At 39.5% G+C, this 26779-nt stretch overlaps 1 protein-coding gene across 1 annotated transcript; it reads right to left on the bottom strand.

The window, feature by feature from the left end:
• Nucleotides 1-26779, bottom strand: LOC131430291 (collagen alpha-1(IV) chain). The gene is made up of 6 exons (XM_058595150.1): nucleotides 26037-26779; nucleotides 6655-6703; nucleotides 5644-6573; nucleotides 5090-5586; nucleotides 1445-5021; nucleotides 1-1382 (listed from the first exon to the last, which is right to left on the bottom strand). The coding sequence occupies exons 1-6, from the start codon at nucleotides 26054-26056 to the stop codon at nucleotides 1128-1130; spliced, it is 5328 nt and encodes a 1775-aa protein (XP_058451133.1). The 5' UTR covers nucleotides 26057-26779; the 3' UTR covers nucleotides 1-1127.

The raw sequence follows: 26779 nt of genomic DNA, 5'->3' as shown, positions 1-26779 counted from the left end.
TTTCGTTTATTTTTAAGAGTTTTATTTCGACTGTAACGATTTTGCGACACTGAATGGAAACATAAGATAGCGGAGATACTTGGTTATAACACTTAGCGTAATATAAAAAGCGGAAATGTACAGTTTATAAAATGCGCTTTAGTCGGAGTACGTTGCGTTGCAATTCATCTCTCAGTAGTCGATAATATGGCTAATGTCATAAAAATTGTTTAACGAGCTGTTCTCTAATGGCACTCTAATTGGTTGTTAAACATGTGAACGTAAAGTTAACGCACAAACCCGTCGAAAAATCCGTATCCGATTCTCTACACTATAATTTGATTTCCCTTTCCATGAACACATCGATCCTTTAAAGTGGCAGCTATATGGAAAACTATGAACACTTGATCCCGGTGAATAACTTCCCGAATGATTTCTATCATCAATTTTTGTAGAAAAGTTTAGATATATCCTCAATTGGGGTACAAAGATTTTCAATTTTAACATCAATATTTTTATCTTGTCGGATTAATGATAATAGCCTATACAAAACACATTACTGTTGCATGATTTCGCTGTAGAAGGATCAAGTGTCGCCATTCGCATCTACTCATTGAGTTTGAAATAAAATGGAACATTAAAATACTATTGATACATAGATTATTATCCGTCGATTAAAAAATAGAAACCAATCACAAAGGGCACTGGTAATATTATTTATTAAGAAAAGGCATACAAGACGTTATTCGCTAACTAAATTCGTTGCAGGGAGGTTTCTTGAGAAATTGGCGGTCTTTGTTGCAGTACTTCCAAAAGGCAGTTTAACGTTTTCTTTTTTGTAATCAAAGTAATTACTATTAGAGACTAACAATGCCTTATATTATTGCATACCTTTTTTTTATAAAAAAGCATCAGGAATTACAACTTACTTACACACTCTCAGTTTTTACATATATTTGGTTTCTTTTCGGACTTTTCATTTACTTTATTCTCTAGCATTACTTAACTTTAAAGTCCCTAGCAAGTTCTTACTCTCTTTTAGAAATAACTTAGGAAGGCACCTTGTTGTTGTTGTTGTTCTTGTTGTTGCATAAATTAAAATTTAGGATTTGATTTCGCCGTGTGTGCTTTTGCTAGAGATAGAAAACCTAAGCACGAGAACACACCTGACATCTCGATATTCTTGAGAGCAAATTGCCCGCCTTCAGGGTCTGCTGTTGAGGCCGTTGGAATTGTTGGTGGTCTTCGAGTGAAACGAGCCAGAAGGACGTCTGTGTCTCATAGTAGTGACAATGACCTTTACCACCGTTACACTCAATGAACGGTGTGGCTCGGAAATCTTCTAGACAGGATCCAGGTCCTGACAAGGCTTGTCCTCCTCCCCCGTGACCAACGGCAGTGTGCTGAAACAGAAAAAACGTTTCGTTTAGAATAATCTTCCGTTAGATAAAACTATTGTGCATACCATTAAGAAACTGTACCCGATCCACAGACCGTCCCAGCCATTAGGACAGTCTGGAATTGCCAGTGTCTGACTGTGCACGGCTATCACGTTAGATGGTGCTTCACAAACTGTACATCTGGAAATGTAAGGACGCATTTCGTGCTCGCTAACGGGCATCATAGGAATCGGAGCGGAGGTAGATAACCAGAATGTCCGATCGTTTCGCGAAGCATAATTACAAACATTATTTTGACCGCAAGCCAAAATCGGTAATGTAGAAAATTTGCGAACACATGACCCGGCAGATCCTAAGTCCTGATTATGGGGATAGTCATTTCCATCGACGTACAGCAAAGAATAACCATCCCAAAGTTTTACGTGACCAGGTTCACAATTTGGAATCTCTTCCGACTGACTGTGTTTGACCAGTAGTATTCCAGTGAGATAATCAGGAGCAGGTAAACAAGCCGCACCTTGGTCACCTTTGTTTCCTGGGGTGCCAGGTAAACCATCACGTCCAGGGCGACCCTCTAGACCGATTTCACCCCGAATACCTTGGAGACCACGAGCACCCTCAAGTCCACGCAAACCGACTTCACCCGGAGCCCCAACAGCGCCTGGAATTCCTGGCGGTCCTTGTAGACCAGGCAATCCTTTGTCACCCTTTGGACCATCGAAACCAGGTGGACCGGGTGGACCTCGTCGTTGTGGTGGTAAAATTGGTGTCTCACCTTTCTGCCCTTTTTCACCAGGGGCTCCATCGAGACCTGATGAACCTCTCAAACCTTTGTCTCCTTTCTCGCCGATCATTCCAACTAAACCGGCTATACCTTCAGGACCTTGTGGACCGCGGTCACCTTTAGCACCTTGAGGACCATTAAATCCATCGCGACCATCACGACCTCTGTCACCTTTTTCCCCTTGTGGTCCAGGGAAGCCTGGTGGTCCGGGATTACCCTTTTCTCCTATGAATCCTCGTTCACCCTTTGGTCCTGGGGGTCCCGGGAAACCATCTTTACCCGGACGTCCTTCAATGCCTGAGTCACCTCGGTCTCCTTTTTCACCTTGTCTTCCAAGAGGACCAGGTAATCCAGAAGGTCCTTCTGGACCACGTAAACCTGGAAGTCCCTTGTCACCTTTTTCGCCAGCTGGTCCAGGACCACCATCACGACCATTTTTACCAGGTCGTCCAGGGAGACCCTTTTCACCCTTAACCACGGGGCATGGTTCACCTTTCTCTCCTGGAAGTCCCAGATCACCTTTCATGCCAGGCAATCCATTCAACCCTGGTGGCCCTGGGAATCCGGGCTGACCAGGTATGCCTTGTAATCCTTTCAGACCCATTTCACCAACCAATCCGGGAGAACCCACTTTTCCGGGCATACCGACAGGGCCGGGGAGTCCTGGTTCACCTTTATCACCTTTAATGTCTTGAACGGTAGCAGGCGCTCCTCGTTCTCCAGGGACGCCTCGCTCACCCTTCAGTCCCATGTATCCTGGAGGGCCAGGTGGACCTAAGTCTCCCTTTTCACCCCGATCACCTCTTTCTCCAATGCGACCAGCTTCACCTTTAGAACCTTTCTCGCCATCAAGTCCACGTAATCCAGGAACTCCTTCAGGACCTGGTGCACCATCCATTCCTGGAGAGCCAGGAATACCTGGTAGTCCAGCATTACCTTTATCACCCTTGATTCCAGGGAAACCAGTAACACCAGAATCACCTTTTTGGCCATTTATTCCTGGAAGTCCATCAAGACCATCATTGCCACGTTCTCCCTTATCACCTGGGGGCCCAGGTCGTCCATAACCAGGAAGTCCACCATCTCCTTTTTGACCAGGAATTCCGTTCAAACCAGGTCTACCATCAATACCTCTTAGTCCAGGGGCACCTGGTTCACCTTTTTGACCTTTTTCAGACGATTCACCTGGTTCCCCGGGAAGACCTGGAGTACCCGTGTAACCCCGGTCACCTTTTTCTCCCGGAAGACCTGTTAATCCATCTAATCCAGGCGGTCCAAAAGGTCCTCTATCTCCTTTGAGTCCAGGTGCTCCAGGCAGACCACGTAAACCAGTCGGACCAGTTGGACCAATTGGGCCCTTGTCACCCTTTTCACCAGGTTCACCCTTTTGTCCTACTAGACCAGGTAATCCAACTGTGCCAGGTATGCCTTGAATACCTTTACGTCCTTGGAATCCTTTTGAACCGTCTATACCTGGAGGACCCGTATCACCTTTTTGGCCAGGCCATCCTATTACACCAGGGGCACCAACATCACCCTTCAAACCCGGTAAACCCTTCACACCATCAATACCTGGTCGACCGGGTGCTCCTGGATGCCCAGTAGGTCCTACAGGACCTGGTTCTCCTTTTGGACCTACTGGTCCTGGTAAGCCTGAAATACCTGCTATGCCCGCGTCTCCCTTCTCACCCGGATAACCAACCATACCAGGTGGTCCTGTATCACCTCGTTCTCCAGAGCTACCACGATCACCTTTGGGACCCCTCAAACCTGGGTTACCTTTTGGACCAGGAGGACCAACCATAGAAAGACCAGGATCACCTTTAGTACCCTTTGGTCCGGGTAATCCAGGGAAACCTGTAATCCCATCTTTGCCGGGGTTTCCTGGGAATCCCATTGGACCTGTGTTACCTTTATCGCCACGTGCACCTGTTAGACCACGAGCCCCAACAGGACCGGAAGGACCTGGTGGCCCTGGTTGACCTTCCCTTCCAGTTAGACCGCGGTCTCCTTTATCTCCTTTTTCACCTTGAGGACCAGGTGCTCCACTAAATCCCTTTTCACCTCGTTCACCTGGAGGACCTTTCACAGCTGCTTCTAGATTCGGTGGAATACTGGAACATCTGCCTGGTTCACCTTTTAGACCAGCAAAACCTTTATCTCCTTTTTCTCCCGTGTAACCCGAATTTCCTTTAAGACCTGGCTCTCCTCGAATCGATTCTCCAGGTTTACCAGGTGTTCCATCTCGTCCAGGAGCACCAGGTGTACCATCAATTCCAGGTTCGCCTGGTCTTCCTTTGTCTCCCTTGGGTCCAAAATCTCCTTTAGGTCCAATTGGACCGCGAGGTCCGAAATTTCCACGTTCTCCTTTCACACCTGGAGCTCCTAACTCTCCTCGTTCTCCCTTTTCGCCCTTATCAGTTTTGATTTGATCTAAATCCAATATAGCTGATTCACCACGTTCTCCAACTGGACCCGGAAGACCAGGAATACCTGCTTCACCTTTGATACCAGGAGCGCCACGTAATCCGGGGCTTCCTAGTTCTCCTAGCTCTCCGGGATAACCCCGTTCACCTGCAGCTCCAGGAGTACCCTGACGTCCTGGAGGACCATCGTATCCACGTTCTCCTTTCTCTCCTTTCATTCCTGGTCGACAATCTGAGCATCGTCCTCCAATATCTCCCTTTTCACCTCGTTCTCCTTTGCTTCCCGGCAAGCCTGGTCTGCCAGCCTCACCCTTCTCTCCGTCACGTCCTGATCTACCTGGTAGACCTGGTCGACCTTCCTTTGCATCACCAGGAGCTCCCATTAGTCCTTTGAAACCTCGTTCTCCTTTTTGTCCTTTCAAACCAGGAAATCTGAAGTTAGAATTTTATAAAAAAAAGTATATACACATGCTGAGTCGATTATCTATGAATTTCATTACCCTGCCATTCCTGCATTTCCTTTCTGACCAGGGAAACCTGTACCAGGTTCTCCTGGCTCGCCTCGCAATCCTTCCGGTCCGGATGCTCCAGGGAATCCTCGAGGACCGGGAGGTCCTGCTAATCCAGTTGCTCCTGATTCTCCCTTTTCTCCCTTCTCACCCGGGAAACCTTCCGGACCTGGTCGGCCAGGTATGCCTTGCCCACCTTTAGGACCTGTCTGACCGCGTGGTCCTGGATCTCCTGGGAACCCATCTATACCTTTGGGACCCTGAGGGCCTGGATATCCACGGGGACCTTTCGGACCTGGTGCACCTGGACGCCCTTCACCACCTCCGGGAGGCCCTGGAGGTCCGGGAATACCTTGGAGGCCAGGATAACCATCTTTTCCTGGATCACCCTTAGGACCTGGATTACCTTTCAAACCATGCAATCCCTCCCCGCCTCGATCACCTTTCTGTCCAGCTGAGCCCACTGGTCCAAAGTTACCATCACGGCCCTAAAAATAGAGAATACATTTAGTAATTCATTTGCTATGAATGCTTTGTTAACGTACTCTCGGACCAGGTTGACCAGGTAAACCCTTTTCACCCTTCAAACCTCTATCGCCAGCCGGTCCGCGGTCTCCTGCCTGCCCTTTATCTCCAGGAATACCAGGGAAACCATCAGTACCCTTATCACCTTTTTGTCCTTGGGGTCCCGTTACGGTTTCACTTCGTTCTAATGAACCGATTTCCACTCCTTTCTCACCCTTTTCACCTTTATCACCCTTTATGCAAAAACCCTTGATACCTTTATCGCCTTTCGGACCGGAAGGACCTGGAATACCTGGTTGGCCTGGTCTTCCTTCATACCCTCGTTCGCCTGATTCGCCTTGTCGACCCTGAAGTCCTTCAGCACCGTCTCGTCCAGGCTCACCTTTTTGGCCTTTGTTGTAGTTTTCGGGATCTCTAGCCGCTTCACCTTTGTCTCCTTTGTCGCCTCGAAGACCAGGGTATCCTCGTGGACCTGGCTCACCTTTCAAACCGGGGAGACCAGCAAGTCCATCGGTTCCGTTACATCCATCTACTCCGGGAATACCAGGAGCACCTGTCGCACCAGGCAACCCGTTTGTTCCTGGAACACCAGGATATCCAGGAACACCGATACGTCCTCGGTCACCTTTAATACCTATTGGTCCCATAGGACCAGGTTCACCTTTGGAACCCTTACTGCCTGGCAAACCTTCGGTGCCATTGAAACCTTGCATTCCTTTCGGACCCGGCAGTCCCGGTGCACCAGGAAATCCTCTGTTACCTTTTTGTGCGAAACATTTAGGCGTACAGCATCCGCCACCTTTGCAGGTCTTATTCGCAGGGCCTTGCGCACCACTGACGGTATCGATCAAATTATAGCTAGGGTCGATGTAAGGCTGTTCGGATCGGTCGTAGCCTTTATCGTTACGGTTGAATAATCCAACGCCTCCTGTCAAGTCTTGCCAAAATTGCTACGGTTAAACGAAATCGAAAAAAGCTATGATTAGTAAGCGAAGATTTTAACGCGAGTTTCAGTTTGTTTTTTTTTTTACCGCATATGTATGCTGTCCGAACCATACAAGAAGCGTGGTCGTTATTAACCTAAAAATAGAGATAAATCGTAATTAGGCAACTAGATTAACACTGAAAAAAGTTATTTTGCAAAACACGATGGAAACTACAGTTGGCTTCCGGTGATTTGAACTGGTAAGCATGAAGTCAAATAGTAATGACTCTTTAATTCCAAATGATTGAGTTTGAGGATCGGAAGGTTGAAGTCTCTTGATATCAAAACAACATTGTTGTCTCATAACCAGCTTAACATCAGCCTCATTTGGTGACAGGATGCCAAAATCGAACACTACCTTAGCACTCACTTTTTCTAAACTCAAACACTCGGGTTGGGATTTTCATCTATTTTTTTTGAAAAATTTAAAACTTCTGAAAAAAATTGATCTTGATGCATTTGGTGTCAAAAAAATCTGGGGTGGCATTATGTATCTCGATTCGACTGAAATTTTATCGAATCGACCACGTTTCGTATTATGGTTCTCGATTCGAAGTCGATCATCGAGCTTCGTTCGACTTCACTCGAAGAAGTATTAGATTATCGAGAAGTTTTGGCATTATGGAACCAAAACAATCGAGCTCGTAAACGACTGAACTCGATAAGAAATGGTCGAAAGCCTTATTACTATCGACTATGAGTTTTCGAATACGTTTCTTTTTTATTTAGGTAGTTATCGATAACATCTTAGATTTTCATAAACATATTAGTATTGATAATCTTTATTTTAATGCATTGTTTTGTATATCGTTATATATATATATATATATATATATATATATATATATATATATATATATATATATATATATATATATATATATATATATATATATACATATATATATATATTGTGTGTTTGGCATATTATGTACAAGTCGAAATGTTTAGAAAGCATATTAATTGAAAGCTACGTGGTGTTTACTTAAAATAACAAAAGTAAGTCGAAACTAACCTATGTCCAGTAACTGTAGTTTGTAATAAAATCCTGTGGAATGAAAACGTCGCTCAAACGAATTGTAGGAAAAAGCTTATTCGCTCGATAACAATGAGCAAATAATGTTTTTACCCATATATCTAACTCAAGTTAAGTTAATTAAAAAATTTGTCCAAACACCTTGAAAGTATTTAGAATATTCCAAAAGTATCACAATCTCGTGCTATTAGCATTTGACTCTTCAATAGTACCTAAATAGATTATGAAGACTACAAAGAATATATAAATCCTGGTATATTAGCTCCTAATAAATATGATAAAATACTACAAAGAAAGCAGCAAAACCTAAAAACCTTTGATTAAAACTACACATATGGATGACGTAAATTGTATTAGACTTGAAACAATACATGAAAAATACAGATTTTTTTTTATTATAATTTCAAAAGTTCATCGATAAATTGTGTACAAGAACACGCTTGAAAAAATTCTTTACGTTTTCAAATGGAGTGGAAACGAATCTGCTTCTTGATTTAAATTTCAGAAATGTGTTCATGTTAATTTCGTGCGGCAACTTAAAACCGCAGTATTACAAACAGTTTGCTTCTTTTCAGTACTTGAACTGAATAAATGTAATCGAAAATACTCGAACAATAATTCAGTTTAATTTTTTTCATGATTGCAATGTAAAGGGTGATTTTTTAAGAGCTTGAGAACTTTTTTAAACAATAAAACGCATAAAATTTGCAAAATCTCATCGGTTCTTTATTTTAAACGTTAGATTGGTACATGACATTTACTTTTTGAAGATAATTTCATTTAAATGTTGACCGCGGCTGCGTCTTAGGTGGTCCATTCGGAAAATCCGCTTTTTTATCGACAAATTTTGTTCAGCGATGAGGCTCATTTCTGGTTGAATGGCTACGTAAATAAGCAAAATTGCAGCATTTGGAGTGAAGAGCAACCAGAAGCCGTTCAAGAACTGCCCATGCATCCCGAAAAATGCACTGTTTGGTGTGGTTTGTACGCTGGTGGAATCATTGGACCGTATTTTTTCAAAGATGCTGTTGGACGCAACGTTACAGTGAATGGCGATCGCTATCGTTCGATGCTAACAAACTTTTTGTTGCCAAAAATGGAAGAACTGAACTTGGTAGACATGTGGTTTCAACAAGATGGCGCTACATGCCACACAGCTCGCGATTCTATGGCCATTTTGAGGGAAAACTTCGGAGAACAATTCATCTCAAGAAATGGACCGGTAAGTTGGCCACCAAGATCATGCGATTTGACGCCTTTAGACTATTTTTTGTGGGGCTACGTCAAGTCTAAAGTCTACAGAAATAAGCCAGTAACTATTCCAGCTTTGGAAGACAACATTTCCGAAGAAATTCGGGCTATTCCGGCCGAAATGCTCGAAAAAGTTGCCCAAAATTAGACTTTCCGAATGGACCACCTAAGACGCAGCCGCGGTCAACATTTAAATGAAATTATCTTCAAAAAGTAAATGTCATGTACCAATCTAACGTTTAAAATAAAGAACCGATGAGATTTTGCAAATTTTATGCGTTTTATTGTTTAAAAAAGTTCTCAAGCTCTTAAAAAATCACCCTTTATATGGGTTTGTTTACCTATGTATGTTATGACCAGAGATGCCAGATATTTTCATAGAAAATCTGTATTGATTCGTATAAAATATCTGTATTTATCTGTATTCGCTAATAAAATGAAATTTCTACTATGCAATTATGTTAAAAGGTGTTATTCCAATAGATTATGGCTATAGAGTGGTAGATTAAATTTCATATCTTATATTATATTCATCGACGAAATTTTATAGTTTTTTCCTATCAACAACATATGCTTGTCTAATTTGAAAATGTTCACTTCATAAGTTGAGATGGATTTCCAAAACCCAATATGCAACGTCAAGTCAGGAAATACAACTGTCAGTCTGGCAATAATGTTTCATGACTAACTAACTTTTAAGTTCAATTTAGTTACAAATTTTAATATAAATGGATTTCAGTGTTCTTCTTTAAATATCTGCACAAAAATATATATTTTAAAAAGTGATTTGTACGTTGATTCCTAAACGTTTATCTGGTCATTGCAATCAAATACTAATAGATAGCTCAAATACTAATAGATAGTTTAATTATTTCCATAATACTTTTGATGAAATCTGTATAAATCTGTATTAAATTTAAGAAATCTGTAAGAAATTTGTACTCTGTATTAAATCTGTATGCGCATGTAAAAATCTGTATAATACAGATAAATCTGTATAAATGGCATCTCTGGTTATGACAGTTCGACACTCAGGCAAATTGAGTAGTGAAAATCATAAGGCAAATCTTATGATGCATCAAAAATCACTAAAATCACCATTTCAGAAGATTAATATGAAAAATATACCTCTGCAGTATACATCTCATCTATCACTATTATAGTTTTCATACGAACAACTTATGAATTCCACAGTATATGAGAGAAGTTATGTTTGTCATTGAAATTTCGCACAATGTTCCTAAAAATTTCGTATGAATTTCATAAGGCGTTCTATTGGAATTCCAATTTTCGTGACTTCATAAGGCAATCTTATGATTCGCATATAATATTCTTGTGGCTAAAAACCATACGACATCATTATGAAATTCCATAAATTTTTTGCCTGAGTGGAGCAGCGTCAGTCGAAATCTAGTACCACATTGTTAGGATCTCGATCACGAGGTCGAAAGCGATACATAATGCCTCAGTTCAGTCGAATCGACTTCAAAAATAATCGTTTCGAGCAACTCGATTCGAGATGCATAATGTCAGCCCTGGTATTCTCAAATTTATTCTGTGTTTATCGATGTTGATATGGTCTAAAAACACTAGAGTTATTCCAGATCATGTTGTGGTAACTCGATTTTGTCTTGTGATTTAGGGTATTCGATCAAAAAAAAAACTGAAATGTGTTCAAGTCTTTTCAAAAAAGTCTTTTCGACAGTCTTGTGACCGGTTCCATTACCCACGGGAATGGTTGGCCAAATGATTAGTTTATTTATATTGAAGCGTTTTAGTAAATTTTGCACATTTCAGACTGTTCCAGAACTGTTCACAAATATATTTTTAGCTTTTTGAATCGAATACCCCAAATGTCGAAACCTACTTACACAGATAGAAAATATTTTGTGAATTTATATTTATTTTCATGCACATATTTGGAGCAGTTGCTTTACAATTCTGTACGTTTCAATATAATTTAATCGCAAAATTAAGCATGAATGAAAAGATACAGTTCTATTAATTGAAAATTTAATGTAATTCAATTTAGTTTTGCATTGATGATGGTTTTCAATCGAGCTTCCAATTCAGCTCATGTCTGTTCCATTTATACTATTGATTTACATGTCGTGTAAAATTCATTATTTCTTTCTGTGTACCCCAACGCGATCTTGCATAACTTCGGTGTTTTTGGACCATATCAACGTACATAGTAGAGCCGTCTTGAACTAATTTTAAATACAGGGTCCGGCACTCGAAGTGTAACCAATTAAAAAGGCCATAAATTCAGTTTGGAAAATTACTTTTACCTAATTCAAAGTACAAAATGTGTAAAAATAATACAAAATTCAGAATCAATTCACTTTTGCTCGATATGACCACCTTTTGCCTTGACTTGATGACTTGAGAGAGCGAAGAAGTTGCTTCGTTTGGCCGAAAGCAGTCAATTTCCGAACATTGTATTTTCTGACGAGAAAATTTTTCCAATTGAGCAATTCGTAAACTCTCAAAACGATAGGGTTTACTTGACCGACCGTTCATACGAGAATTTGAGTCATCGATTGGCCACCAGGAGGCAGCACCCGCAACAGATAATGGTTTGGGCCGCTGTAACCGCAGATGGGCGCTCTCCAATCGTTTTCATCGAGCCTGGCGTCAAGGTAAATGCGACATATTATCTGGAAAGTATTCTGGAGGTTGCTTTGAAGCCGTGGGCAGACAAACATCTCAGTGGCAGACCATGGACGTTTCAGCAGGACTCGGCACCGTCCCACAAAGCTCGAGTGAACCAAGAATGGCTGAAAAACAACGTTTCGAACTTCATCACGTCCACACAATGGCTCTCGAATTCACCAGATGCGAATCCAATGGATTATTCTCTTTGGGCCATTTTGGAGAGCAAAGTCCGAACTAAAAGATACACCAGTCTTGAGGCGCTGAAAAAAGTTATTGTCCGCGAGTGGGCCAAAATACCTGCAAGTCACATTCGGCCAAACGAAGCAACTCCTTCGCTCTCTCAAGTTATCAAGTCAAGGCAAAAGGTGGTCATATCGAGCAAAAGTGAATTGGTTCTGAATTTTGTATTAGTTTTACACATTTTGTACTTTGAATTAAGTAAAAGTAATTTTCCAAACTGAATTTATGGCCTTTTTAATTGGTTACACATCGAGTGCCGGACCCTGTATGGTCAGTATCTAGCGGGGAAAACAGATTGAAAAAACTGACATACGAATGCAATAATGTAATGAGAACCGCGAAATGTTACCGCAGAGGCGGGACTCGAATCCGTTGCTAACTCCTAACCGGGGAAATTGTTTTATCAGTTAAACTACCCTGCATATGAAAACACATGAATAGAAAATCTACTTGACTAGACGGAACCCAAGCAGGCTTCGCTGTACTTGGTTATTACGGCATTCACTTTTACAGTCCTATATCTGCGAAAACAAATTCAACAGAACACATACTACACTGATCTCGCACGTCTATTTATTCCATTTGCCTTTTCGGGCCAGAAAAACTTACTGACCCTGTGTCGTGGTTGGGAATCGAACCCAAGTGTGCTGCTTCGACTTATTCATGACGCTATACCCCTGTCGATTGTTTTCGAGTTACAATGATTTAATAAAACCTGTTTTAATCCACCTAGTGGTGTAATGATGCCTTTCTCATATATAATACTGTAATATTCTATTCAAAATGTTTCTCTTCGATTTTTTAAAGAAACCAAGGGATTGTTAGTGTATTAACTAGTATAACATAGAGAATAAAACAGTTCTCTGATCGGTTAGGCCATCTAAAAATTTGACTTGACTTCTTTCCTATATCTAGACTTCAACTTATGCGGTATCCAATTTCAAACCTTTTAAAAATGGATACGACTGCTTTGCTCCACATGCAGCACAGTCACCAGTTATTCGTCTTCTTTCGGCCTTCTGGAGAAATCGTTGTCTTCAAAGTGCAAACAGTAGACTTATACGACCCTTCGAAGCGCAATTCTCTTTTATATCTCCGGCTCAAATAGATCAATCCCAACGCAAAAATTTTCCATTTCAATTTTTTAGCATAAATTTAAAGCAGAACTAAAACTGCTCAATTCATAACGTGAAACACACAAAGAACACACTTCATAGCATTAGGCATGTGTATACTAAATACTATAAATTTGTACATGGCAAAAGTCTGGACTCGATGCGTCATTTAACTGTAAATCTGAATGTTCTTCCTTCTTGAAAGGGCCTCTAATCAAGGAACTATGAAGTATTTGATATGCTTCTATAAATTGAAAATGTATGGCAGTTTTACAGTCACGATCTTGATTTTATTTTCCTGAAATTAATATTCAGAGATAAATCAACCAGGCACAATAAAAAATAATATAATACTACGTTTCCATCGGATTTCATCAAATTCAATCTATATTTATTTCAAGTGCTGTAACATTAAACTTACAGCAAATAAAATAGAAACCTTATTGAACGATTAAATGTACCTCGACGTAAAGACTGTATTCGAGATACAATTCAACAAATTTTGTATTTCAGTGAATGTACAGTTTGTATGCAAACGTGATGCAATAACATTCGCTCCGGTCAATAAAGACGTTCACAGTGTCGAAGATGATGATAAATCCTTTTGAACGATGTCTTGGATGTCTTGCCCTCCACCGCAGTTACCAGAAGGTCGAAAAGGAAGGTACGAAGTGTTTGTTACAAGAATGAGCAGAATGCATGTCAATTCTGTAAACAACCGGTCTACTAAGATGAAGCATGCACTGAAAAAAAATTTACATCATGTTTCATTTTAGAAATAGGATATTTTCTATCAAATTTCGGTTCGTTTCCTCATGATTTTGACACATATTGGGACGTATGAATAAAAAAGGAACATAGCAAGCTTGAATTTTCATTGCAACATATGGATCACGCTCCAGTCAAAAGAAACTGTAGTGCTAGAAACTGTAATGTTTATTACCAGTATTCCGGTAGGTATCTCTAGAGCAGGGGTTCCCAAACTATTTTGGGTCATGGACCCCTTTACTAAAATTAACTTAGGCCTCAGACCCCATTGGCAAATTTCTTTGAAAATTCAATTTCTTGCTTTTTTATCATTAATGTAAAATACTTACCAATTTCTGCGGATGGTCAAATAAACACAATTTTTTACCTTGAATATTTTAAATAACAACTTATATCACGCAATAGGAGGTCGATTTCTAGACCTCGTCGACCCCCATAATAAGTTTTGGTTTACGTCGACCCCCGCAAAAAGGATATCGACCCCAAGGGGTCTATATCGACCACTTTGGGAACCCCTGCTCTAGAGGATACTACTCGGGTGCCTGCTGATATGACGAAGAATAAAAATTAATAAGGGGACAATGTTGCAGCAGTGAGTAGTCTTACTTTAAGCATGCCTTTTCCAGCTTTTGCGGATCTGAGTGGCAGCTTTTCCGACATGCAATAAATGCTGAAATTCGAAAACAGCGTTTAGATACTAACGGATATTTTTAGGAGGTTTGTTTTTTCAATAGGGATTACTCTATTGTCGGAAAGTTGTTTTGACAGTGTAAAGTGACGTCTCTTCTCAGTATTGTTTGGTAAATAATCATGAATTGGTTAACTCCAGAACAACGCTCAGTGTTCAATTAATACTGTTTATAGTGCAAAAATCTCTACAATGATGATCTGTACTTTTTGATGCTGAACTGTAATCGATTTCAAAAATCTGTAAAAATCTGTGATTAATTTCAGAATTTATGAAAATCTGTGATCTTTTTCAGAAATCTGTGCAGAAAGTTGAAAATCTGTGAAACACAGATTAATCTGTGAACCTGGCATCCCTGCAACCGTGTTCGTGTGATTTGACGCCAGAGTTGTGTGCGAGGCACGACTAAACATGATGACATCAAAAATGCAATTTTAAAACTCTCTCAACAAATTTTAATTTGATAAATAGTTAAATAATTGTGAAACACTATCGTTACTATTATATCATCGTCAACTGCGTTCAAGATCATTCAGTAAAAACCATTCAAGCGAAGAGGTTGTGTTTCGATAATACTGGTTCGTGAGTTAACGGCTGCAGGTAGTTAAAACTGCTGGTGCTAATCTCCAAGGCAATATTCGGGGCGTTTCCCGACTTGAGAGCTAGCAACGATGGCCATCCCGTTCATACGCACAGAGGTGCGAGAGCATAGAAGTGACGAGTCACAGAGGTGCCATCGCATAAAGGTGCGAAGACGAAGGAGTGCAAAGACACAGAGGTGCTAAAGCAACCCAGTGCTCATATACCAGAATTTGTACGCTGCGTATGATCGAAAGAGACGATATACGAGGTCTGTTCAAAAAGTACCCGGAATTCTCATTTTTCTAAAAAAATATTTATTTATTCGTCTACATCTATATGGTCCCCCTTCAAAGTAATCCCCCCTAGATATAATACACTTATGCCAGCGTTTTTTCCAGTCTTCGAAACACCCCTGATAGTCACTTTTTGTAATGCTCTGTAGTACTCTCAGCGATTCTGCCTTTATCTCTTCAATCGATGAAAAACGCTGTCCTTTCATGGGTCTCTTCAACTTTGGGAACAGGAAAAAATCACACGGAGCGATATCTGGTGAATAAGGAGGTTGGGGCATGATTAAAGTCTTGTTTTTAGCCAAAAAATCACGAATAAGCAACGATGAATTTTGCTGCCACTCGTTTCATGCCCAAAACATTTGAAAAAATATGATGGCATGAGCCAACTGATATGCCAACTTCATCAGCAACTTCTCTAATAGTGATTCGGCGATCATACATAATCATTTTTTCCACTTTTCCCACATTTTCATCGATTATTGACGTGCTGGGTCGACCGGAGCGTTCGTCGTCTTCAACGTCTTCGCGGCCATCTTGGAAACGCTTATACCACTCGTAAACACTTGTTTTTTTCATAGCAGACTCTCTGTAACATTTCGCACGCAAAATTTAATACAAATTCTTTGACTCTTCAATTCTTCCATTGTTTAAACTAACAAAAATCGCCGAGCTCAAAAAAACACGTCTACACCAGCCGCTACAAGACAGAATGTAAACAATGAATACAGCTGAAAATTTCACCATACATTAGGGACATATGTACCAACACAATAAAAAAATTTTGACCACCGGACTCTCCAGACGCGCGCAATTAAAAAATTCCGGGAACTTTTTGAACAGACCTCGTATATATCGTGAGGTGCTATACTGCAAGCATCACATTTGATCGTCACCAAGAGCAATAGCACTGTATCTGGGGTCAGGTACAGGCAGCACACCAAGTTCAGTGGTGACCACAACGACGGCAGAGCAACTGAGATAGCAGATCCAGAGGGTACCACTGGGCCATGGATAGTCTATTTTCGACACAAAGAAAAGGCATTAAATTTGATGCAAATTACAAAGGAGTTGACATCACATTTCTCTGAAGTTGTAAAAATCTCTAATGGTAATAGAGATAAAATTCGAGTTGTTGTTAACGATTTGAAACAGACGAACGAAATTGTAACCTGTAAATTATTTGCTGTTGAATATAGAGTTTACATTCCATCGAAGGAGGTGGAAATTGCCGGTGTTGTCACTTAAGCAAGTCTGACAGCCGATGATTCACTTAAAAATGGAGTTGGTCGTTTCAAAAACTCCATGCTTGAGGGAGTTAAGATACTCGAGTGCAAGCAATTGTACTCAGATTCTAAAAAGTCTTATCGTCCCTCAGATTCGTTTCGAGTAACATTTGCCGGATCTGCATTGCCTAGCCATGTCCACATCGATAGAGTTCGCCTTCCTGTTCAGCTTTTCATACCAAATGTTATGAATTGCACGAACTGTAAAAAATTCGGACATACAGCTACTTATTGTAGTAATAAGTCTAAATGTATAAAATGTCAAGGGCCTCAAAAGAATAATTTTTGCGATGAAGATATTCAAAAATGTGTCTATTGTGGGGAGAGTCCTCATAATCTTCCAGTAAACGCTGCATTTAGGTTGCGTAATGACAAAATGAAGCTTTCTTTAAAAGCACATATGCAAAAATGCTTAAAACAATTATTGATGTCAAACAGAAAACGGTTTTTCAAATCCAGAGCCAGAGGAATCTGACTCTGAAGAAAATAGTGAAGTCACTCCTCAAGGTTCTGTTAAGAGGAGGAAGTCCTCCTCTAAATTACCTAAAAAGACACCTAAAGTTACAGCTTCAAAATAAGATCCTCGTGTCAAATCTAAAAAACCAATTTTAAAACCAAAAACTGTGCCTACTGGTTTGTCAAATTCGCAAACCAATCCAGGAACTAGCACAATAAAAGACAATAATCCAGTGGGCTCCATTTTACAGCCACCATCAGGATTACTGAAGTTTTCGGAAATTGTAGAATGGATTTTCGCAGCATTCAATATTGCTGAACCTCTCAAGACCATCATAACGGCATTCCTTTCAATATCTAGAACTTTTTTGAAACAGTTGTCAGCTCAATGGCCAGTTCTCTTAGGTTTTGTATCATTTGATGGATAATTTATCATCCGTCGCAAATGACTTAATCACTGTCCTGCAGTGGAATTGTCGAAGCATCATGCCAAAACTTTATTCATTTAAAGTTTTGTTGCATAGTCAAAAATGTGATGTATTTGCTTTGTGCGAAACATGGCTTACATCAAACATAGCCTTAAATTTTAATGGCTTTAACATCATACGTCTCGATAGAGACTCTCCGTATGGCGGACTGCTGTTAGGAATTAAGAAATGTTGTTCCTTTTATAGATTAAACATTCCTTCGATTTTTAGTATAGAAGTTGTTGCTTGTCAAATAAACATTAAAGGAAAAGACATTTGCATTGATTCGGTATATATTCCTCCAAGAGCTCAAGTTGGACAGCGACAGCTTAATGAAATGGTCGGAGCCCTCCCAACTCCACGATTGATTCTGGAAGATTTCAATTCGCACGGAATGATGTAGGGTTCCGTTTACAATGATAGCAATCATCTTAAATATAATAAAGGGTGATTTTTTAAGAGCTTGAGAACTTTTTTAAACAATAAAACGCATAAAATTTGCAAAATCTCATCGGTTCTTTATTTTAAACGTTAGATTGGTACATGACATTTACTTTTTGAAGATAATTTCATTTAAATGTTGACCGTGGCTGCGTCTTAGGTGGTCCCTTCGGAAAATCCGCTTTTTTATCGACAAATTTTGTTCAGCGATGAGGCTCATTTCTGGTTGAATGGCTACGTAAATAAGCAAAATTGCCGCATTTGGAGTGAAGAGCAACCAGAAGCCGTTCAAGAACTGCCCATGCATCCCGAAAAATGCACTGTTTGGTGTGGTTTGTACGCTGGTGGAATCATTGGACCGTATTTTTTCAAAGATGCTGTTGGACGCAACGTTACAGTGAATGGCGATCGCTATCGTTCGATGCTAACAAACTTTTTGTTGCCAAAAATGGAAGAACTGAACTTGGTTGACATGTGGTTTCAACAAGATGGCGCTACATGCCACACAGCTCGCGATTCTATAGCCATTTTGAGGGAAAACTTCGGAGAACAATTCATCTCAAGAAATGGACCGGTAAGTTGGCCACCAAGATCATGCGATTTGACGCCTTTAGACTATTTTTTGTGGGGCTACGTCAAGTCTAAAGTCTACAGAAATAAGCCAGTAACTATTCCAGCTTTGGAAGACAACATTTCCGAAGAAATTCGGGCTATTCCGGCCGAAATGCTCGAAAAAGTTGCCCAAAATTGGACTTTCCGAATGGACCACCTAAGACGCAGCCGCGGTCAACATTTAAATGAAATTATCTTCAAAAAGTAAATGTCATGTACCAATCTAACGTTTAAAATAAAGAACCGATGAGATTTTGCAAATTTTATGCGTTTTATTGTTTAAAAAAGTTCTCAAGCTCTTAAAAAATCACCCTTTATTTGCGACGATTTTAGCATGACGGTATTAAATATGGGTAGCATGACACGTATCCCAAGACCATTAGATTTATCTCTTTGCTCGACTTCAATTCGACTAGATTGCACCTGGAAAGTATTTCCTGATTTACAAGGTAGCGATCATTTTCCAATCATCATCTCAATTATTGCTAATTCAGTTAATATTCCATATGATTTGACAAAAAATATTGACTGTTTCATATACCAATTGATTCAGCTCGACGAACTGAGCAAATGCCCGGGTGTGTGTTGTAAATAAAGAGGTTGAGATCTCGGAGATGACTGAAACGATTTTGATCAAACAAGTCGCAAATGAAAGGTATCCCTGTCACTATGAACGCTATTGAATGGTTTTGTGATAGGATGTTTACTTTTTGAGTTGAGCGAAGTTCTATGGTAAAATTTTCAGTTTTTTGACAATATCTGTCACAATTAACCATGAAAACAAAATACGTTCTTAGACTTAGATTTCGCACGATAATAGCTATCCAACAAGCCATAGATTGATTGAAATCTGTTCATTTTTAACGGAGATATCGTTATTATTGTATAAGCAACTTTTTGCCTTATTCCTGTAGTAGGAGTTTCATGCGCTTGATGATAAAGCGATGTTTTGGAGCAAAATGAAACACGATTTTCAATATTGTTTTATGCAATTGTTTCTTAGCACCTAAAAGACTCACCCTTTTTCATGACATTTCGATTTTAGCACGGTTTGTTTTTGACAACATAATCGTTCGAACATGACATATGTATTAGAAAGATGGCAGTATTTTCAAATTTAAAACAATTTCATATTTACATTGATTTACAGTCTGTTACATGAGAGCGTGGTCACTATTACTTGCGATCGGTAAAGTGGAATGGTGTGATATATTTCTTTTAACACAGAGGGCAGTATTGTCCTTGGTGCAATGCGAGAATAAATCAGCTGACTATTGTTTACAATTCGATTTCAGCGTTTTTTTTCCAAAATGAGTACCGCGTACGCTTCGCGCTTCGATGCAGTATGTTAGGTGCACGCACCCGAAAGGTCCCAAAATGACCCAAGTTGCCGCGGCAAAATACATGCAAAGGTCGAAACAGTTTGTGAGTAAGTGGGTGAATCGTTTTAAAGAGATGAAAAATCCCGACGATTTTCCAAATCACGGCTATGTCGGTGTATTGTCGGAAAAAGACGAAAATTTGTTGACCTGTTTTGAAGAATCCGACATTAACTTTACGCGAAGGTGTTTCGAAATTGACCAAAAAACGTGCAAATATATTGTACGAAACTGTTCGCAAATAATTTGAAATTTCGAAGTACTTTGCCAAAACCGATGTTGAGTGAAAAACATGTGCAAAAACGTCTTGAATGGGCAAAGGAGCAAAATGGTGTCGTGACCTTGGATTGGTCCTCTCAGCCGCCCGATACCAATCCAATTGAGAACGTTTGGGCTCAAATGAAGATGAAGCTTGGGAAAAACCGATCACACAATTTGAAACAGCTTGCTCGCCGAATTCACAAATTTGGAGGTCGTTTTCAGAAGAAGACGCGCAAAATCTCGCTCCAAGTATGCCTCGAAGGTGTCAAGCCATTATTAACGCTGAAGGGGATTGGACTTGCTATTAATGTATTTTCATGCAAGTTTTTGATCTAATAAAACAATATTCAAAAGTATTAGTCACAATAATGACCACGCTCTTATGTAACAAACTGTATACTGCTTGCAACAATAAAGCTTGCTTCAGATAGAATTGGAACAAAGACAATTGCCTGTATTTCAGTTATTTATTATTGAATTCAAGATCTTTTTTTATACAAATGTAGCGTTTTCTTCATACTTTTAAGAAAAAATGCGGATAAAATTATTCGTCACGGTTTCGAAGGAATTCTCGAATTTTCCCTGTAACACGGCTCATTAGGCGGCGCACACCTTCTTCGTTCATCGTTTTAGCTATCTTATTCCACCAGGTCGTCATCTGATTGATGTCTTTGACAACCTTTTCCTTTGCCTTGAGTCTCCTCTTCATGATTGCCCAGTATTTCACAATAGGCCGGAACTGGGGGCAGTTGGGTGGGTTAAGGTTTTTCGGAACAAACTGGACCCCTTTCTCTGCATACAGTTCTTGAACGGCTTTGCTGTAATGACAGCTTGCCAAATCTGGCCAAAACATTACGGGATGGTCGTGGGATCAAATGAATGGCAAAATTCGTTTTTGGAGACACTCTTTTTGGTATAGTTCCGATATCATTGTCTTATTTGTAACGAAAACTTTGGTTTTTTTGCTATAGCTGCAAATGCCCTGCCAAATCATAAATTTTATTGCAAATTTGTCGACAAAAACAAATTTAAATTTGGATGGAACATTCCCTCGGGCCGTTGACAAGTAAAATTATTGACCTGGGATTTGCCCGAAGTCAGCCTTGACATAGGTTTTATCGTCCATCAGAAGACACCCGTCGAACTTGGTCAGCACCTGGTCATATAGTTTCCGACCACACTATTTTGTTTTATGGTCCGATTTGGATCTTTGCTAGCTCGATACGACTTGATTCCTTCCCGGAGTCGAGTTTTTCTCACGATACAGCACCGAATTTTCTAAATCATGGTCCGACAGATTAGGATTCCTCTTAATCGTCTTCAAAATCTTACCACGCAGTTTCCGGTCGACAGTTCCACTCCGACGATTGGCTTGAGGCTTCCAATTTGTCATCAATGTTTCCTTATACCGTTTGATAACGCGCCATACGGTATTTCTTGACAGTTTTAGCTAGCCTAGATGCAGAACACAATGGATTTTACAAATAACTGTGCACAATTGCGGAATATAAACAAACATACGTGAAGCTGACAGAATTCCCGACACTTGGGCGCCAAGAACTTTCAAATCCGTCCACCATGAGCGCCACAATACGAGCAAAAGTTTGTTCCAATTCTAAATGAAGCAGGCTTTAATTGCTGAAAGAACACAACTTCTTACACCTTCATACCATTCGAAGAAGTTCGTCGAGATAAGCAAATTTATGTGTGAAAAATAATTTCATTATTTTTTTACGGAGATGGCTTAACTGATTTCAACAAACTTAGACTCATATGAATAGTCCTATGCTCCCATATAAAGTTTCTGAATTTCATTTGGATTCGACTTCTGGTTCCGCGTCCGGGTTGGCGGTTCAATGCATAGGACGCTGGTCTTACAAGCCAGTTGTCGTATGTTCGAGCCCCGACCTGGAAGGATTCTTAGTGTCAGTAGGATCCATAGTACTCTAGCCATGCAATGATTCTGTACACTAAGAATCGGCTGCGAAGTCTGTTGAAACAGAAAGGCCAAATTCCACAAAAGGAATGTAATGCCAGGACTTTGCTTTTTTCCGGGACTACAGGATGATATATGTAATGAAATTAAAATAATGTCACTCATTTTGCTCGTAGATGACTGAACGGATTTCGTCCATCTAATATTCAAATAAAAGGTCTCAAGGTCTCATAAAAACTGCTTGTTTAATAATCAGATCCGACTTCCAGTTCAGGAGATACAGGGTGGCCAGTATAAAAATTTCACATAAATTTATCGGGTTTATCAGGTTTTGAGACCCGATGACCAAATAAACTTATGTCAGTTTTACCGGTATTCGGTTTTCGGTCCCGGAAGATACACAAAAATTTTATTTGAAACGCACTACGATTTCTCTAAAACGGCTACACTGTCGAATCTAATGAAATGGTTAACTATCCATAAGGCGAATGTAATTGACCTCGCCTACACCAATCTCCGAATTCCGTTTCCGAAAGTATCAGGAATATAGAAGCTAACAGAAGACCAAAGCGAATTTAATAAACAAAAATTCAAATTACAATAAACTTATGGTCCCATACAAAATTGGTGAACTTTATCTGATTCCGACTCCAATTTTGAAATTACAGGGTGATGAGTTTTGCCTTTCTCATATAGAAACCATACCATTCGACTCAGTTCGTCGAGTACGCAAAATGGCTGTGTGTGTATGTGTGTGTGTGTATGTGCGTATGTGCGTATGTGTGTATGTAACGTTTTTTTGCACTAACTTTTCTCGGAGATGGCTGAACCGAGTTTCACAAACTTAGATTCAAATGAAAAGTCTTGTGGTCCCATACAAAATTCCTGAATATTATTTGGATCCGACTTCCGGTTCCGGGATTATGGGGTAAAATGTGCAAAAAATTGTGAAAATAAATGCACTAACTTTTCTCGGAGATGGCTGAGCCGATTTTCACAAACTTAGATGCAAATGAAAGGTCTTGAGGTCCCATAAAAAATTCCTGAATATTATTTGGATCCGAATTCCGGTTCGGAAGTTATGGGGTAAAATGTGCAAAAAAAAGAAAATATGTGTTCAAACTTTTCTCATAGATGGCACGACCGATTTTCACAAACATAGGTTCAAATGAAAGGTCCTGTAGTCCCATACGTAATTCCTGAATTTCATGCGGATCCGACTTCCGGATCCGGAAATATAGGGTAAAGTGGGTTAAAAACTGTATACCATCACTGAAAATAGGGAAAAACCTAAAAAAATTCTAAATCTTTTCCAATTGATAGTTTTTATCAGTAGATGGTCAAACAAACCGATTTCGGTTATTCTTTAAAGAATCGAAGAAAATTATTTTGAAGAATACCACAGTATTTTATATGATAGTATGATTGATATGAGAAAGGCATCATTACACCACTAGGTGGATTATAACAGGTTTTTAAAATTTAAACCGTCATAGAAGATAACGATACCAAAAAATCTTCAAAGTTGGACTCAAAACTATTTCAATTTATTCGTAATACTAATTCATGGACATATGAACTATTTTTTGTTATGCTGTTCTATGAATATCGTTTCAGGAAGTACCATAAATAATGAAAAAAACTTTGAAAAGGAACTCACTTCTACATCTCATGGAATGCTTTATCGATTGTAGCATGTTTAAGTTAAAAAGAATAGTTTTAAGATTTTATACCAATTCATTTGAAACGACGATCATTAAAATAGTTTCATGAAAACTTAACACAACGAAGAATATTCACGCGAAAAACACATGTGACCCAAAAATTTATGAGGCGGCCTTTATCTTTACAGCATGGTTCTCAATCCGGATAATCATTTTTTTTACCTTGCAGAAAGTATTATTTCGCTTACAGTTTTTACTTCCACAGAAGATTTATAGCCATTAACAGATGTAACGTATAAGTTTCTATGAGAGGGCGCCACTAGAATTCAATCCATACCATTTTCAGTTAGTACCAACCTTCAAAAGATACGTTTATAAATTTGACAGCTGTCTGATTATTAGTTTGTGAGATATTGCATTTTGAGTGAAGCTACTTTTGTTATTGTGAAAAAAATGGAAAAAAAGGAATTTCGTGTGTTGATGAAACACTAATTTTTGATGAAAAAAAGTGCCACCGATACCAAAAAATGGCTTGATGAGTGTCATCCAGACTTTGCACCGGGCGAAGCAACAATTCGTAAGTGGTTTGCAAAATTTCGTACTGGTCATATGAGCATAGAAGACGATGAACGCAGAGGACGTCCAAAAGAGGCTGTTACCGATGAAAACGTGAAAAAAATCTACAAAATGATTTTCAATGACCGTAAAGTGAAGTTGATCGAGATAGCTGACACCCTAAAGATATCAAAGGAACGTGTTGGACATATTATTCACGAATATTTTGATATGAGAAAGCTTTGTGCAAAATGGGTGCCGCGTCAGCTCACAATCGATCAAAAACAACAACGAAAAACCATGCTGAAATTGAACGAATCGGGCTTCGAATTGCTCCCTCATCCACCGTATTCTCCAGATTTGGCCCCCAGTGACTTTTTCCTGTTCTCAGACCTCAAGAGAATGCTCGCTGGTAAAAAATTTAGAAGCAATGAAGAGGTAATCGTTGAAACTGAGGCCTATTTTGAGGCAAAGGACAAATCGTACTACAAAAATGGTATCGAAAAGTTGGAAGATCGCTATAATCGCTGTATCGCCTCTGATGACAATTATGTTGAATAATAATAACGAATTTTGGCAAAAAAATGTGTGTTTCTATTAAACGATACGAACTTTTCAGCCGAACTGTTAGTTAGATTTTTAATGAGTTGCACAAATGTTATAGTTACTTCCGTTTTTACATGTCGATGTGTAAATCTTTGCAGAACTTTAACAGTAAGAAGTACCACAACCGATTTTAATATATTTAAAAATCTTTCTGACCATAACTAAATAACGATTCTAAAACAATTGTAAAACATCTCGAGATTTCTATAAGTTACATTTGCTACTTGGGTATGTACGAGTACTGACGGGTCGAAGACGAAACGTTAAGATACAAGTGAAAATCATAAGGCAAATCTTATGACGTGCCTAAAAAATCACCAAAACCACCATTTCAAAAAATTAATTTAAAAATATACCTCTATCATAATATTTATGACTGCAATATACATCTCATCTATCACTAGTACAGTTTTCATACGAACAATTTATAAATTCCACAATATATGAGAGAAGTTATGTTTGTCATAGAAATTTCGCACAATTTAGGAGCAATTTCGTATGAATTACATAAGACTTTTTATTGGAATTCCAATTTTCGTGACTTCATAAAACGGTCTTATGATTCGCATACGATATTCTTGTGGTTAAAAACCATACGATATGAAATTAAATTAATTTTTTGCCTGATCTAAAACCGAAAGTTTAACTTTCGTCTGTCAAAATTTTCAATATCTGTTTCCTGAACTGATCACATAAATTTCTGATGAACGAAAATCGATTACGTACAGTATTTCATGTCAACAGTTCGCAGATCGGATCACAATCGGAACAAGGCTCACGCTCTTGTTAGAATGTGATCGAAGCATGTTCTAACTTCTTCCATAGCATAGCATTCAGAACTGAAAACACTTTTGCAAAGGCCATATTTATTATCCAAAAATCGTTTCGAGGAACTGCAGAGTGATGTAAAAGTAAATTACGCTTATCCGTATAGTTGCCAACTCGTCTGCTGCATAGTCGTAATTCGATCTCCAAAAATTTCTACTGAACTCCACATGCACTTTTGTTTACACTTGCAACTAAGCAGTCACGTAAAGTTATACTTTTACATTCGAATAATTTGAAAATGAAGATCGTTATTTGAACACACTATTGTAAAACATTAACGGCAATACCATCAGCTGGACGAATTCTCACCATTTCACTGGGGTGCCCATGTTGAAGGCCGCCCCGGAGGCCCTAGACCAAGGGCTCGCTCGGGTACTCCTAACAGTGAACCTTGGCCAGCTTTAGGCCGTTGCACCTTCCGCCGAAATTTGAACTCTTCGTCCTCGTCACTAGCTTTGATCGAGCGTCCTACACCCGCAACAGCACTTGTACACTTTTTTGATACTTTCGATTTTTGATGATACCTTCACTAATTGCTTCAGGTTTCGTATTTCGTTAGGCTTCTCCGGGTTGGTGTCCACTCGCAAATCTACATCCAACAATTTCCAGTATTTAAAAATATACCAAATATCAATAATAACACCTTGAATGTGAATTTTTTTGGCTTATGCTTTGCACCACGGTCTCCCCAAGACGAACGTAAATTTTACTAATTTAGGAACTTCACTAATAATAATCAACTTGAAAAAAAACTCAATCTTCTGTTCACAGTTTTCCACCAGCGCCAGAAATTTTCCTACTTTCGGCTTCACGCTCTATCCGTCGGATCCAGCAGTGCAACGTTGGTGTTTTCTTGAGTCGGCAAGTGTCAGGCAGTTTTGGTCGAGAAGTACATATAAAATTTCTTCATTCTCGAAGTGGCAGGAAGAGCTCAATGGGTGAGAATTGACGAGGATCACAAAACTTCTTTTCCTTTCTTCTGCGCGCTCGCTCGGTCTCTCGGTCGGTCGGTCGACACTCCGACGCGGCTACTTGCGATCTAGCCCGTCCGA

Source organism: Malaya genurostris, chromosome 2 (assembly GCF_030247185.1).
Source record: "Malaya genurostris strain Urasoe2022 chromosome 2, Malgen_1.1, whole genome shotgun sequence".
Taxonomy (NCBI): Eukaryota; Metazoa; Arthropoda; class Insecta; order Diptera; family Culicidae; genus Malaya; species Malaya genurostris.
The sequence above is the reverse complement of the archived record's forward strand: the minus strand, read 5'-3'. Positions and strand labels throughout refer to the sequence as shown.

Excerpts from the sequence above, each read along its gene's own strand:
- LOC131430291 (XM_058595150.1), bottom strand. The coding sequence starts at position 26,056 with ATGGGCACCCCAGTGAAATG. Across the intron at positions 6,704-26,036 it reads ATGGGCACCCCAGTGAAATG|GTTAATAACGACCACGCTTC; the intron begins GTGAGAATTCGT and ends CTCTATTTTTAG. Across the intron at positions 5,587-5,643 it reads CTGGTCAACCTGGTCCGAGA|GGCCGTGATGGTAACTTTGG; the intron begins GTACGTTAACAA and ends CTCTATTTTTAG.